General features: G+C 51.4%; 1 protein-coding gene across 1 annotated transcript in view; it reads right to left on the reverse strand.

The window, feature by feature from the left end:
* Window positions 1-760: 760 nt before the first annotated feature.
* ALDH1A3 (aldehyde dehydrogenase 1 family member A3) overlaps window positions 761-16,052 on the reverse strand; it is a 30,128-nt gene continuing 14,836 nt past the window's right edge. The window contains exons 8-13 of the mRNA XM_004593152.2: window positions 15,610-15,712; window positions 12,521-12,705; window positions 8,209-8,373; window positions 6,936-7,093; window positions 4,617-4,691; window positions 761-1,125 (exon numbers count right to left, since the gene is read on the reverse strand). Of these exons, the coding sequence (XP_004593209.2) occupies window positions 1,053-1,125; window positions 4,617-4,691; window positions 6,936-7,093; window positions 8,209-8,373; window positions 12,521-12,705; window positions 15,610-15,712 (759 nt within the window). The 3' untranslated portion in view covers window positions 761-1,052. The remainder of the gene's footprint in view (window positions 1,126-4,616; window positions 4,692-6,935; window positions 7,094-8,208; window positions 8,374-12,520; window positions 12,706-15,609; window positions 15,713-16,052) is intronic.

Consider the following 16,052-nt stretch of genomic DNA (forward strand, 5'->3'; position numbering starts at 1 on the left):
AGACACAGAAACAGGGAAAAGGAGCCCCCATGACCTGGTGGTGGCATCTCCAAGTCACCTAGATGAGCACCCAAGACCTTGCTGGCTGTCACCCGGGCATTACTTGTTAACTCATCAGAAATGTATCCAAGCAGGATATGGGACAGGCAGAGCTGTCGGACCACACCGGTCTTCCCAGGTGGTTTGCACATGCAAATGATTCGTTTGGGTGAATGTAGAAGCAGATAAGAGAAAGCCAAGCCGTGCATGCTTGGCACCAACCCCTCGTGGGTAAGGAGCCTGGAGTCCAGCTTTGCTTCACCCAGTCTGCTTTATCCCAGGACTTGCTGCGGGCCATGATGGCCCTAGCGACAGAGGTGATCCTAACCCTGCTGCCGGCCTAACTAAGTGCTTAGTTTGGGGCTATCAGGGCAAAGGTAGGAGCAAGCTCTGGCCGGGGTTCAGTCCTATTCCAGAGGTGACAACTGGTTTGCAGGTTAATTCCCCTTCCTCCTCTCCAGGGTTAATGTCAATCTACAGGCCCACCTCATGCCCAAGGCTTTGAGTACCTTCTCCAGAGGGCACACCATCCAATGCCCCACATTGGATATGAGGTTGTGGGGAACCCCCTTTTAGAAAAACTATTTAAACTTAGTGTTAACCTGTCCCATTGAATGGTCCCGCCCTTGCCCGGAAAGAGGGACCAACCTACAGGCAGGTGACCCCCGAGGCCACAGTGGGTAGGAGGACCCTGCTTTGTAAGAACAGGCCGTCCCTGGCAAGAAGCAGCTGCTGGACACTTCAGAGGCCACTTCCTGTACTCAGAGCCCTAAGTGTCTTCAGAGTCTCCCCTGGACCTCTGGCTCCCTCTCCTAGGCTGCTTCACACAAAAGGCATGGGCCATGTCCATAGCTGGACCAACAAAGCCTGTGCGTGAGAGGAAAAATCCAAAGTCATTCAACTCTGTGTCCAGAAGGAAATGTCCTCAGAAGGTCACAAGTGTCATCTGTCCTTCAGCAGTTCCACCTGCCCTGTGCAGCTGTCCCGCAGTGGAGGACGGAGCCCGCCTGTCCTCAGGGGTTCTGGTCGTCCAGTTTGATGGTGACGGTTTTCACTTCTGTGTATTCAGCCAACGCGTACTCGCCTCTGTGAGCACAGAAGAGAATTTGCATGGTGCATTTCGGGAGACTGTTCTAGGTGCATTTTTAAAAAATTAGTTATTTGAGAGGCAGAGTTAGGGAGAGAGAGTGCTTTAAGACACAATTTGGAACTGCTGGACAGGACAGAGGGACAAGGCTTTGGACTGGGGATGGGGCCCGAGGACAGACCTGACCAGCAGGAGGAAGAGGGAGGAGCTAGCAGGTACAGGGAGCCCATAGCTTTTGAGCTGTTGTTGTCCTTGGCCTTTGCCTCTGCTCAAACTCTCTACTGTACCATTTGTCAGCGGCTGAGGGACAGAAAACGTGCACTGGCTTAGGAAAGGGCGTGGTCTGCAAGCCCTATGCTAGAAAGGCCTGACGCAGAGTCCCCTCTTGTCCCTTAGACCGCTGGTGCTCCAAGCAGGGCCTCAGCCTCATCTGCAAATGTGCTAGAAATGCAGATTGCCAGGCCTTGCCAGACCTCCTGTGGTAGACAAAATAAGCTCTCCTTCTCTAAGAGTGTCCACACCCTAATGTTCAGAGCCTGTGGATGGCTTAGGTGAGCGGCAATGTTAATGGCAACGAGAAATTAACACTGCAGATGGAATTCAAGTTTCTAATCAGCTGATCTCCAAACAAGGAGATGATCCCTTGGGTCTGTGGGTGGACCCAAAGGGGAGTCACCGGGGAGGGTCCTTGGACGTGCAATGGGGCTGAATCCCTGCACCCCTAGTCAGAGACCCTGCTCCACTCCCAGTTCCCACTTCCTGCTGATACACACCCTACAAGGCCACGGGTAATGAGCCAAGTCGCTGAGTCCCTGACACCCATGTGGAGACATGGACTGAGCTTCCAGCACCCTGCGTTAGCTTGGCTCAAGCTCTGGCTGTTGAGCGCACTTGAGGAGTAAACCAGCAGATGGCAGTGTACTCTCTCTGTTCTCCGTACTCCTCCGCCTTTCCAACTAAATAAATAGAATATAATTTGAAACACAAATTATACATACACACACACACACACACACACACACATATCAGAAGTCGGTGGTAGCTGGAGAGAAATGAGAAGTTCAGCAGCAGGTCAGAGTCCACAGCCAGGGCTGGCTCTGCAGGTGTGGGGCATGGGCTTCAGCAGCCAAGGAAGGGGGGAGTCTCACAGAGCCGGGAGCTCCCCAAAGGAATGTGGCTTCGACTGCAGCTCTGTGTGACTAATGTCAGGGTTCCCTCCCACAGAACCCCAAGATTCTGAAGTTGTTTAGGCCAGCAAGCCTGTGGTATGGCTGCAGCAGTAATGGACAAAGACTACACCCCGTGATCCAGAAGTTGCTGGTGCACAGCCCTGCTTCCCCAGCCCATCGGGCGATGCTGACACCTGCTCACACTGGCACATCACTCCTCGAGAGCCCTGTCACTTATTCTCAGAGACCATCAGGGAGCAGCACGCTGAGCCTGTTGTCATGGCTGCCCCCTCAAGGATGCCAAAGGAATACAAACATGAATGAGCTAAATAAACGACTGACAAACCTCCCCTCTAACAGACAGCACCGGGGAGTGAGGGTCAGGGAGGAAGGCTCTGAGTTCCCACTTCCCACACAGCTCTATCAGGTGCAGTTGTTGGTGGCTGTATCACTTGTGCTGCAAAGGCAAAGCCAAGCATCAGGAAGAAAAGCCCTGAGGAGGAGGCCACACTGCAATCCCCAGCCCTCCTCCCACAGGTCCCGGAGGGCCCCTGGGTGGGCGGCCAGTAGCCAGCCCAGCCCAGGTGGTCAGTGATGGGGGAAAACCATGGAATGCACCACCTGGTGCTCCGCCGTGGAAAAGGGGAATTTCTTGCCACTTCATGAAGACACTAATGAGACCCAAGAGGAGGGAAACTGCTTTTCCAGGCCTTTTCCAGGCTCCTGGTGAATTCTCTTAATAGAAGTTTTCAAAAAACCTGGGGGAAGTGCACAACGAGGATCCAAGCATTAGACTTGCAAAAAAAAAAAAAAACACAAAATGTAGATTGTGACTCCCAGGCGGGCAGCACCATCTGTACTCGCCTCACTGATAGCACAGGTGTTCTTGCGCTCTGTGGCCGGCCAGGGGGCGCTAAGGAGCTGCAAGTGTCAGGGTAGTGGGCAGGGAGATGGAGGAAAAGAGAGGACTTCAAGAGTTATTGGCGTGAGCCAGGGCAAGCCTGGAGGCAGGCAGGCAGGCTCCGGAAGCTTCTCTATCCAAGGACATTTGGTTTGGGACCTGGAGAGCCTGCTGCAGAAACAGGCTGTGTGTGGCCTCCGGGAGGAGGTCCATGTGGGGGCTGGGGCCTGCTGGCTGATGGCACCAGATCAGAGCAGCAGATGACCACCGAAGCCCTGCTGGCTTCCCTCCAGGTGGCTTAACAGTGACCCCTGTCCACAAGCCCCGGGCTGCGGTGGGTCCCAGAACGAAGCTGCCAGCTTTTGTTTTGGACTCTGTCACTCACTGGCCCCATGAACCATTCCATCTGAAAACAGTTGTACTCAATCTCACAGAGTATGGTGGAGGCGTGAAGCAACATGTGCAGGGAGGGCGTCGTGGTGCGCCCCGGGGCTCCTGCTCAGTACATGCAGCTGGAGGGCCCTGGACGCAGGTGACACCAGCCAGGGCCACCTGTCTGTCACCTGTGGGGAAGCAGGTGTGGGAGGTACTGGGCAGGGTCCCTTGGAGGGGAATGAGCCTGAAGGACAAGCGAGAGACCAGTGGACACACTCCGCAAGGTGTCCAGACCTCCTTCGGCAGAGGCAGTGATGGGCTGAGAAGGACAGAGGGTGGCGGAGGTACTGAATCCCATGCATTTCTTCTGGGATGGATACCAGTATCCTCCGCGACATCTTTAAAACCTCACAGGGGAGCCCAAGCAAGGCTCTGCCAGGGCCCAAGCTTGCCGGAGCATTTCAGTCCATTCCCACTGGATGACCTGCTTTTGTATGTCAATAGCATGCACTGTTTAAAAAGCCACCAACAGCTCCAGCGACAGACATGTCCCAGGACTGGCCCCAGGGTCTGTCAAAGAGGGTTTCTCAGGAACACTGGACCTGCAAGCTGTTTGTTCCACGAAGGCTAATAAAACCTTTGCAGCCCAAAACAGAGACAGGGTTGAGGACGGCAAACCACAATGTCTCCTCCACCGGACTATCCAGCACTGGATCTGGGCTAGCCACTGGAAGGCCTGTCTTTGAATCCAAAGCCATAGAGCTCCCTTTCCCAGCAGACAAAATGAAGAAGGAACCAGGGGTGCCCAGCATAGGCACTGAGGAGTGTGCTGGATTTGGAGTCTGCCCCGGGTCAGGCCTTTCCTCCTGGCCGAGGGTAGGGATTTAAGAGAGCAATGCCACCTGACAGGTGGCACCTTGCTTGGTTCCAGCTGGTCCTCCAGATGGAAGGGCCAGTGGCTTTCATGTTAGGGCTGGCTCCTGGCAGCTCGAGCCACCATTCTGTGAATGCCCGGGGATGCGGTGTGGGGCATGGAGACACTTACAGTTCTCTGCCATTCCCAGACATCTTGAAGCCACCAAAAGGGGCCTGTGCGTACAGGGCATTGTAGCAGTTGATCCTAGAGAAAGAATGCAAAGATGCTCACCGTTACCTGCAGAAGCAGCAGCTACACCAACATCTGATGTGGAGTCATGCCTAAAGCAAGGCCCTTGGGAGGGAGGGGTGGGGGCGACATTGCGGCATAGTGGGTGAAGTCATTGCCTGCGGTGCCAGCATGGCATGTGAATGAGCCCTCCTTCTAACGCAGCTCTCTGTTGACGGTATGACAAGGACTGTGGTGGACAGTCAAGGGTTTAGGACCTTTCCACCCAGGTGGAAAATCCAGAGGAAGTGCCTGACTTTGGCCTGGCCCATCCCTGGCTGTTGTAACCACTTGAAGGACGGAATGAGTGAATGGAAGACCTCTCTCTGTCTCTCTTCGTGTGTGTGTATGGTGTGGCCCTCTGTCTCTTAATTTTCAAATAAACAAATCTTAAAAACAAACAAAAAAAAGGCAAGGTCTGGACCCAGCATGATAATCTAGTGGCTAAAGTCCTCTCCTTGCAATGCCAGGAGTCCATATTGGTGCTGGTTCCTGTCCCAGGTGCTCCACTTCCCATCCAGCTCCCTGCTTGTGGCCTGGGAAAGCAGTAGAGAACAGCCCAAAGCCTTGGGGGTCTCACACCTCTGTGGGAGACCTGGAAGAAGCTCCTGGCTTTGGATCAGCTCAGCACCTACCACTGTGGCCATCTGGGAGTGAACAGTGGGTGGAAGATGTTTCTCTCTATTCTCCTTCTCTCTGTAAATCTGACTTTCCAATAAAAATAAATACATCTTTGAAAAAAAAAAAAGATCCTTAGTCAAAGATTCAATGATCAAACTCAGTGTGTGCTTTTCCCACCAGAAATTAAATTGTGACTACTCAGGTTCAAGTACTTCATCAGGACTGGGATGGAATGAGAAGACAAAAGCAGGAAGCACATGGGACACGCCTAACTAGAGTCCTTCATGGCTATGTGACTCAACCTGCCTGAACCTCAGTGCAGTCATCTTGTAGCAACACACCAGCTGCAAGATTATGGGTGAGGCCAGGACGAGACGCCAGGGCTGCAGGTGGGCTTTACCCGTTTCTTTTAGACCCAGAACCAGAGGACAGCTCGGGGATCGGAGGTCTGGCCACTGCAGCCAACTCTGCTGTGTGCACTGGCCTCTGGGACCGGGGTCCACACCCTTGGATTCCATCACCCACTGATGGAAACTATCTGCGCTGAACTTGGACAGCTTTCTGCCCTAAACAGTGCAATCGAACGAGGTATCAGGTTGTACAGAATTGATGCAAAGAATTGATCCCCTGGGAATCCCTTGGGGGTGGTAGTTCATGCCCTGGCTGCTCCACTTCTTTTTTTTTTGAAGATTTATTTATTTTTATTGCAAAGTCAGATATACAGAAAGGAGGAGAGACAGAGAGGAAGAGCTTCCGTCTGATGATTCACTCCCCAAGTGACCACAACAGCCAGTGCTGAGCTGACCCAAAGCCAGGAGCCCAGAGTTTTCCCCGAGTCTCCCACGTGGGTGCAAAATCCTAAGGCTTTGGGTCGTCCTTGACTGCTTTCCCAGGTCACAAGCAGGGAGCTGGATGGGAAGCAGGGCTGCCAGGATTAGAACCGGTGCCCATATGGGGTCCCGGTGCGTTCAAAGCAAGGACTTTAGCCACTAGGCCACCATACCGGGCCCCAGCTGCTCCACTTCTAATCCACCTCGCTGCTAATGTATGTGCTAGGACCCTTCACACCCATGCAGGAGACCTTGATGAGACTTTGGCCTGGCCCAACCACGGCCATGGGGCTTCCTGGGGGATGAGTCAACAGTGGAAAATCTCCCTCCCTCCCTCCCTCCCTCTTTCTCTCTCTCTCTGCCAGCAAATGGAAGATCTCCCCCACCCCCATAACTCTGCCTTTCAAATAAGTCAATATTATTTTCAAAGTATGTGGGAGGATGTATGTAGGCTCTGTACAATGCTATATGACATCCTTTCATATAAGGGACTCGAGCAACGGTGTGGATATCGCAGGATAAGTGTCCTAGTCATGGGACCCTGGAAGATCACACAATCTCCGTCTCCTGCTCTGTAAGGGCTTCTATGGCAGGAATGGCCTTGACCCTAGACGGTGGATACCAGGACCCACCAAAGGACAAAGTGCTGGTCCAAGACACACAATGGGAAGCCCCCTTTGGAGCCTGGCAACACACATGCAGCTTGGGGGAGCTGAGCACATAAGCGCACACACACACACACACGCACCCAGGCCCACTCGCAACTCACCAGACCGTGCCAGACTCCAGCGCTGAGGCCAGCTTCAGGGCTTTGTCCAGGTTCTTGGTGAACACGGCTGCTGTGAGTCCATAGTCAGTACTGTTGGCCCTTTTGATCACTTCTTCGATGTTTTTGAACTTCAGGATCGGCTGCACCGGTCCGAAGATCTAGGATTCATTGCAAGGCGAGCAATGAGAGGCATCTTTGCAGAGACCTGGATACTGAGCAGGTGTCTCCTTCACTTCCTGCTGCTTTCATGTGGCCAGAACACATGCACTGACCATGAGAATGGCAGAAAATGAGCTGGCTGTGCCCTTGGGTGAAAATGCTACGCTCGGTGTCTGTCGTTGTCATCAGGGTGCCTGGGAATCCCAGCTCAGGAACCTTGGGGTCATCCATGCATGCTGGGATGCTCAGAAGATAAACCTTGGTGGGTATCTTTTGGGGGAGTCATCTCAAGGGTGTTTGCAGGCAAGGTTGTAATACCATGCTGTGTTCTCCACCAACGAACACACCCTACTATGATCCCGTAAGAGCTCCCTGGCAGAGGAGGAGCCAGAGTCCCGGTGGACTCAACGGTGACCTAACAGAGAGGGAGGAGCCCAACAGTGGAACCTTTGCAGGAATTACAAAGGAAGCCCAGCCGTCACCCAGTAGGACTGCTCATGTCCTTGGCATTCCCTTCGCAGGTGCCTGGGGACACCCAGTCCCAGGGAGGGTTGAAGCCCAGGGGTGTGGGACCTTAGAGGTAAAAGATAACACCCGTCTCCAGGAAGCCCTCTGTAACAGTTCACTCATCCAGGTCCCCAGAATCAGGCTCTTAGCTTCTAAGCCCCAAGCCAGACCCAGCCTCCCTCTGGCCTAACAGTGAGGCTGGAAGGTACAAGCAGATGTGCACTTTTACAGGGTCTCCTTAACTGCCATTTCCAAGGATGGCCTTGATGGAAACAAGGCATTGTTGTTCAGGTTCCCTCTGGGATTGACGGCAGCTTTGGACCCAAGTCCATGGCCCAGTGCCTGGCAAAATTCATTTAGCAGGTAGTAGCTGTGCAACTAACTCAGGTACTGAGACCACAGGTGCCAAGCGGGAACTAGCTAGAATAGCCTGATGGCTGCTACATTGCCCTCGTGCACTGTTGGAGACAGGAAGACCCTGGAAGACAGGGACCAGGTCACATGGAAAAGGAGGCTTGCCTTGCAAAGGCTTCTGGGATCGCTGGTCCTGCAGAAAGTCTGGCCCCCACAAGTAAATACAAGGTCCCCAGCCTGCTGCTGCACGCACCTCCTCTTTGGCAATCCGCATCCTGTCGGTGACTTCTGAGAAGACTGTGGGTGTGATGAAGAGCCCTCTGTCTTCCATGGCTGAGCCCCCGCACTCCAGTTTGGCCCCTTCCTGCTTCCCACTCTCGATCAGCTCAAGAATTTTGTTGAACTGCTTCTGATCGATCTGCAAGACACAAATGGCAAGTAGAGTCACTTCCCCTGCAGACGTCCCAGACTTCCAGGGCCTTCCACGCTGCCAGCTGCCCAGCAGGTCCCTGCCAAGCCCTAACTGATGCCTTGTGGGTAACTCTTCCTCCGAGGCTCCGATCTGGCTCTGCAGAGCATGGACGAGGGACAAGCACAGCCCATTCCCCATTCTCTCCCTCCCCAGGCTTAGGGTTTATGCACCTCTTGACTCCCTGAACCACACTGGGCAGCCAGTCCTGGAGAATCCCAGGTCTGCTGAAGTCCCACTCCTTGCTGTCCTAGCTCTTCACATCCTGGTGAGATTTGTTACATAAAAACATGGGGGTTCCCTCCTTATCTGAGGTTTTATCTTCAAAAGTTTCAGTTGGTCAAGGTCAACCCTGGTCTGAAAATATGAAATGGAAAATTCCAGAAATAAACAGCTCCTAAGGTTTACACATTCAGCTTTACCCTGCCTGGGATGTGACCTGTCTCTCTGTCCAGTGCATCCACATAGTATGTGCTGCCTGCCCATTAGTGGGCCACGAACCATAACCCAGATATAAGATCAACAATGCTCAAGTTCCCTGGCAATAAGGGAAATCCAAATTAAAACATCAATGAGGTACCACCTAACGCCAGTAAGACTGGCCCACATGAATAAAAGCACCAACAACACTTGTTGGCGAGGTTGCGGGGAAAAGGGATCCCTACTCCACTGCTGGTGGGGCTGCAGGCTGGTACAGCCTCTATGGAAATCAGTATGGAGAATATTCAAACAACTCAAATTCAATATACCGTATGATCCAGCAATAGCACTCCTAGGAATATATCCAGAACAATTGTTTTATGAGAAACCAACATGCACTCCTATGCTCATAGCAGCACAATCAGTAATTGCAAAAACATGGAAGCAACCAAAATGCCCATCAACAGAGGATTGGATAAGAAAACTATGGTTCATCTACTCCATGGAATACTACTCAGCTATTAAAAAAAACAAAATGCAGTTCTTTGTGGCCAAATGGGCCAAACTGGAAACCATAATGCTAAGGGAAATGAGCCAATCACAAAAGGTTAAATACCACATGTTTGCCTTAATTTAAGATGATATGATGTTATGTATAACATGTTATGTTTTGAATGTTATATGTTGTGTATAAACTAAATTGAAGTATAGGTGAGGTGGTCACAGAAGGTGGCTGGGAACTCGCATTTACTTTTAACATATTGGTTACTCATTACTATGTCAATTAATTCCATAATGATATAAATTTTTGCTGATGGTATGTTGGAGCTTTCAATTGACTGGGATAATACTCTGCTAGCTCTGTCTTCAGACCAGAGAGGGTATACCTAAGAAGACGTTGAACTTGACTGGACAATAAGATGCTGGACTCTATGTTTGGTATATGCTTGCAATGGGGGAATCTCAACTGAACTTGAGCTGTGGTTATGCAACAAGGTGGAGGAATCCACCATGGTGGGAGGGTTTGGGGAGGGGTGGGAGAACCCAAGTATCTATGTAACTGTGTCACATAATACAATGTAATTAATGAAGTTTAATAATAAAAAAAAAAAGTGAAGCATCAGACGGAAGATCTTTCTGTCTCTCCTCCTCTCTATATATCTGACTTTGTAATGAAAATAAAATAAATTTTTTAAAGACTGCAAAATGGAGACATACATCTTAAATAAATAAATAAATTTGGGATACCTTAAAAAAAAACAAAAAACAAAAAACAAAAAAAAAAACAATGCAATATGCACGGCTTGTGGGTCAAGCAGTTTTTATTTTCCTTAAAATTAGTTTACTGGTACAGTTGTTCTAATTTTTAAAGATTCATTTGAAGTCATAAATAAAGAGGAAGAGAGGGAAAGACAGAGATCTTACAACCACTGATCGACTCCCCAAATGGCTGCAGTGACTTCAGCTGGGCCAGGCTGAAGCCAGGAGCCAGCCTTCATCTAGGTTCCTCGTGTGGGTACAGGAGCCCTAAGCGCTCGAGCCATCCTACATTGCTTTCCCAGGTGCATTAGCAAGGAGCTGGACCAGAAGTAGAGCAGCCAGGACTCAAACTGGTGTCCACAAAGAATGCTGGCACTATGGACAACAGCTTGATGTGCTGAGCCACAGCAAAGGCCCTATAATTGCTCTATTTAGTAGTTGTGATTTTTCTGTTATTGTGTGTCTTTTAAAATTTAAACCTTACCAGAGATGCATATGAATAAGAGAAAACATAGCGTTCTTGGGAGTCAACGCTATCTGCCATTTCAGGAGTCTACTGAGCCTCTGGAGCTATCCTTTGAGAATAAGGGTGAAGTGTGGTTTAGGATGTCCAGTTATATCAGAACTTCAGAAAAACAACATGACATTGCACACAAAGCATGCTGCAAATACTGCTTGGGACAGAGTAACGCTAATCACTCACTGCTGTGAACCTGAAATTCGCATCTCACAGGAGAACTGCATTTTACCTGGTGAGCCTGCATCCTGCTCACCCTCCCTTCATGGAGCAAGAAAGCTGACCTCCAGAGGCAGAGCCCTGGGGACAGACAGGCAGGGTGGGGGCAGCCGCATGGCTATCTTGTCCAAGTGGTCTCCCGGATGAAGGCTGACACTGCCAGCCTAGCATCCACGTGCGGACATGGTGCCCACCCTGACGTCCTAGGCCACCCACCCTCTGGGGAATGTCCTCATAAGCAGACGTTCTGCCCTTCCTGCCCCCACTACTGGCTGTTCTTCTTGATCTTGAGGGAGTTCTGTTGTTCCTTTGGATGGGACAGACAGAGCTTTGCTAGGTTTGCTTTTGTTGAGACTTTTCAATTAAAAAAAAAAAAAGGCTTGTCTTAGTCCCATAACCTGAAACAGACACATAAGCACAGGGCCTGGACCACGCATGTCACCGGAGCTGACATCTCAGGAGACACGGGTTCAGTTTAAAAACATTGGCTCACATCCACCCCTCACAGCTTTGATCCTGATAAACTCTAAGTAGATCAAAGGGGTAGGCATGAAAAACAAAACCGTAATGGATTTTATAGTATCCCCAACCCCTGAAAACTTAGAGTGTTCACAGTCTTCCAATGGCTCCAAGCATAGACACCAACAGGGAAAAGACAGACAAATTTGGGTATGCTTAAAAACAAAAACAAAACCCAAAGGCAAATAATCACAAACAAAGTCAAAGAGCAAAACAATAATCTGAGAAGAAACAGTGACAAATTACATCACAGAGTTGATCTCTCTAGTATGTAGAGACATCTGAAATCACAGGTCCAGTTCTAACTGCTGCACTTCCAATCCAGCTCCCTGCTAATGGCCCGAGAAAAGCAGCAGAAGATGGCCTAAGTGGTTGGGTCCTTACCACCCTCATGGGAAACCCTAATGAAGCTCCTGGCTTCTGGCTTCAGCCCACCTCAGCTCTGGCCATTGCAGTCACTTGGGGAGTGAATCAGCAGATAGATCTTTCTCTGTCTCTTCCGCTTTCTCTCTGCAATTTTGGCTTTCACACAAATAAGTAAACCTTAAGGAATAGAAGTGCTCCCCTCATGTGATCCAATTCTCATACTATTCCTCACCTACTCTGATTTCCCAAATGAGAGATCTGAGAAATGGAAACTTTCACAGAGCCCAGTTTGAGCTCGGGGTGGCAGCTGCCTGTGAGATAAAACACGTGCCGCTGCCTGTGCTTTGGGCAACCCGTAGACCCGTGATGTGGAACTGGGCTAGAACAGGGCCTTGGCTGACAGTGCAGTGGGCTACTGCCGAGCTGGATTTAATAATGCATGGGATGGGTAGCCTGCCCTCTTTGAAATATTTATCCATCTGCTTCAGTTCACAATTAGGAAGAAAGTGATACAGGATGTGCCGTTTCAAGCCTGGTGGCCACAATCATGTTTATCCTGTCCTTGGTCCCCAGAGATGTGTGTGTCCCTGCTGCCCACGGCCAGTCCTGCACCCAGTCCTCTCCCTCCACTTTCTGACAGTGGTCACTTTGCTCTTTGACACACACGGGCCCTTAGCCAGGGTGACAGCCCCACGGGAACCTAATAGGTCTCATCAATTGGCTTCTAAGAAGAGCCTGGAGGAGCAGAGCAGAGACCCTGCAGCTCCTGGGTGGTGCAGTCATGTGAGGTGTTACCTGAGGTCCCTGCTCAGTTTTGACATCGAAGGGATCTCCCACCAGCCGCTTCTTGGCATACTCCACGCTGCGCTTGACAAACTCGGGGTAGACCTGCTCCTCCACGAACACCCTGGAGGCAGCCGTGCAGCACTGGCCCTGGTTGAAGAACACTCCCTGATGGGCACACTCCACTGCCAAGTCCACTGCAGGGGAGGGGCAGGGGTGGGGCAAGAGGAAGCGATTAAGTCGTTAAGGCAGAGCTGGCAGCAGCTGCGGGGCTAATTGCCCACACCAGAAAACAGGCCCCGGATGGGATGGCTGTATTTCAGAAAAGAATTTTGTTCTCAGCCTTTTCCCAGCAGGGAGAGTGAGGGAAAGGATTTTTTTTTTTTTCGCAAGTCACCAAGTTCAGGGTTAAGTGAGTCCTCCCTCCTGGATTTCTCAGTGTTTTTAGCATCCCAATAGGCCCGGAAAGTTCTAGCAGCCCCATTTCACTTGCCCAAGGACCCCTCTAGTCTTGCTGCCTCCCCCTTCTGCTTTACTGGAGGTTGCCCAATGATCTATCCCATACACTCTGCGCTTAGGCCTTTTAAAGGAGGCGAAAGCTGGGAGAAGAGTTTTATGGAGACACATAACACCATGTGTGGTTTAGAAGGGTTAAAAAATATGACATAAAAGCACTGTTTAAAAACCCAAGGATGACTCCCTCGGAACTGCACAGCTGGCATTGAATCACAACCAGTTCCTACAACTGCGCTGGCAGGGCACTCAGTGAGTAAGCGCTCAGGGACATGCTTGGTGGATAGGAAGGGAAACAGGACGTCTTGCAGCACACATGGAGCTGCTCATGCCCATGTTAGTGCTGGCTCCACAAATACAGTTTTGGGGCTGGTGCTTTGGCATCATGGGTTAAGCTATTGCCTCTGATACCACATCCTATTCAGGCATTGGTTCAAGTCCCAGCTATTCCACTTCTGCTAATGTGCCTGGGAAGGCAGAGGAGGGAGGCCCAGGTACTTAGGCCCTGGTCATCCACATGGGAGACCCAGACTAAGTTCCTGACTCCTGCTTTCATCCTGGCCCAGCCCCAACTGCTGTGGTCCATTGGGGAGAGTAAACCAGCAGATGGAAGACATACTTCGCTCTGTAAGTCTTCCTTTCAAATCAATCAATGAATCTTACAATAAAGAAATGCAGTTGGTTCAAACCAAGTTGCTGCTTCTGATACTAGCAACCCATGTGGGCGCTGGTTCAAGTCCTGGCTGCTTCACTTCTGCTCCAGCTCCCTGTTGATGTACCTGGGAAGTGCTGGGCCCCTGCCACTCACAAGGGAGATGTAGATGGATTTCCAGACTCCTGGTTTCAGCCTGGCCTAGGCCCTGACATTGGGGTCATCTGGGGAATGAACCAGAGGGTAGAAGGCCTCTCCCTTCCTTCCCTCCCCCTCCCTCTGTGTGTGTGTCCGCCCTGATCTCTGTAACTCTGCCTTTCAAAATATGTAGAATAAATTTATTTAAAAATGTCAGCTTTGTTGAGCACAGAGTGAAGGCCCATGGCTGATGATGGCTCTGAGCATTGGGAGGGAACAGTTCCAGGTCCACAGGGGCAGCTCCCAGGCCTGCTGCCCAAGGCTGTGAGAGCCAGGCCACTGCTGGCTGGCAGAGCTGTCTGTATGAGTGCCAGTGGGACTGCAACACAGGATTCTGGGCCCGACCTGCATCCCCCACCCTGATGGCCAGGCCAGTGCCAAGTGGAAACTGCCCCTCCTCCCACATCACTCATTCATTTCCTGAACTGTGGTGGGAGCTTCGGGTGGCGTTCCAAGTGGCAGGGGCAGAGTGGCATGTTGCTCTTGACACCATGCCTGGGATGCCAGTCGGGCCAGGTGTTCATGTTTCTGGCCTGGCATTGCCGCCATGAGGAGCCAGAGATGGCTTCCTGGCAGGTGTCTGTGACTACTACACCAACAGGGCCCACATGGAGTCAGCCCTGGACTTTGCTGGCAGGATGTGGAGATGAGCTGAGAAGCGAGTGGGGCACATGGTCATGGTGGCACAAGCAAGCCACACAGGGCATCTGTTTCTTCTTGGGAATGAGTTTGGGACTTCAAGTGCACTTGAAGGTCACATCCAGAACTGTGGCTGCAGACACACTGGTGCATTAACAATGCCTCCACAAACTCAGGCAAGACCCTGGTGTGCCATGGTCTTGGGCCATGCCATAAGCCCTAAAAGTACATGTTTGTATTTTCAGATTGACTGATTTGAAAGGAAGAGTTACAAAGATCCTCCATCTGTTGGTCCACATTCCCCAGATGAGCACAGCAGCTGGGGCTGGGCCTGGCTGAAGGGAGATGCTTCTTTCCTCCAACGTCCCTTTCCTGCCTCGGAGCTTGAGTCTCCTGCTTTCTCTCCCACTGCCAGCTCCCACCGTCACAGGGAAAACACAGGTATAAGCCATTCACTCTTTAGTAAGAAATTCTATCCAAGTCTTTCTCCCCCTCCCTCAGGGATGTTTGCAATTCTCCTCTTATCTGAGGGTGGCAGAGACAGCTTTGTTTTCCAGGAAAGGAATTCCTGGCACTGGTGGACAGGTTGGGGAAGTTATTCTTGAAGGCACAGATGTTTCAAGGTCTTTGGGAAATCACATAGATTTTTGTTTTCAGCTGACCCTGTCAGCAAAGAATCGCATGCTTGTTGTGGCCCCTTCTTCTCTCTGTATTCACTGGAGCCAAGAACAGCAGGACTTTCATATTGTGCCAGCTGGCTGCCAAGCTGCTCGGCAGGTGACTTTCCCAGGCAAGGGGTGGCATGGGCAGAGGACACAGACCACAGGGGTATTTTCTGGATCAGTTGCCACCCTCCTCCTCTGACTAGTCAGGCCCGACACCCAAAAAGAAGAAGCCTCTGAGCTGTGAGGAAGGCCTGGCCCACCAGGGGACTTGGGAAGAGACAGGGGCCAGCTCACCATCCTGCTGCAGGGCCAGGAAGGGGGGACATCATTGTGAGTGGCAGGAGTGGGTAGGCTTCACATGTGTGAATTCAGAATTTGGGCCAGGGGCTTGGTGGGAGATGGACAGGGGCTCTGGAGGGGAGGCAGGCACTCACGGTCAGCGTCAGCACACACGATGCAGGGATTCTTGCCCCCAAGTTCCAGAGTCACCCTCTTCAGGTTGCTCCGCGAGGCGGCCTCTTTAACCAGCTTGCCCACCTTCGGGATGAAAAACAGGCCTGAGTCCACCATGGAGCATGGGGCTCCTATCACATCACCAGGGCCATCTGCCATGTGCCTGCCCCAGCCACGGCCAAGCGCTGTTATCTCACCCCTGGCCTTGGTCAGCATCTCCTGGGCTGGGTTCAAACCAGCTCCCAGCCTCAGTATCCACCCAGCCCCAGCTACCTGTGACAGGCAGGTGGGCAGCAAGCCAGCAGATGGTGGGACTCTCTCTCTCTCTGCATCTTACATAAATAAAAATAACTTTTTAGGGGCCAGCGCCATGCAATCACAGGTTAAGCTTCGCCTATGGCACCTAGTCCCATATGGGCACCAA

Source organism: Ochotona princeps, chromosome 6, assembly GCF_030435755.1.
Source record: "Ochotona princeps isolate mOchPri1 chromosome 6, mOchPri1.hap1, whole genome shotgun sequence".
Lineage (NCBI taxonomy): Eukaryota > Metazoa > Chordata > Mammalia > Lagomorpha > Ochotonidae > Ochotona > Ochotona princeps.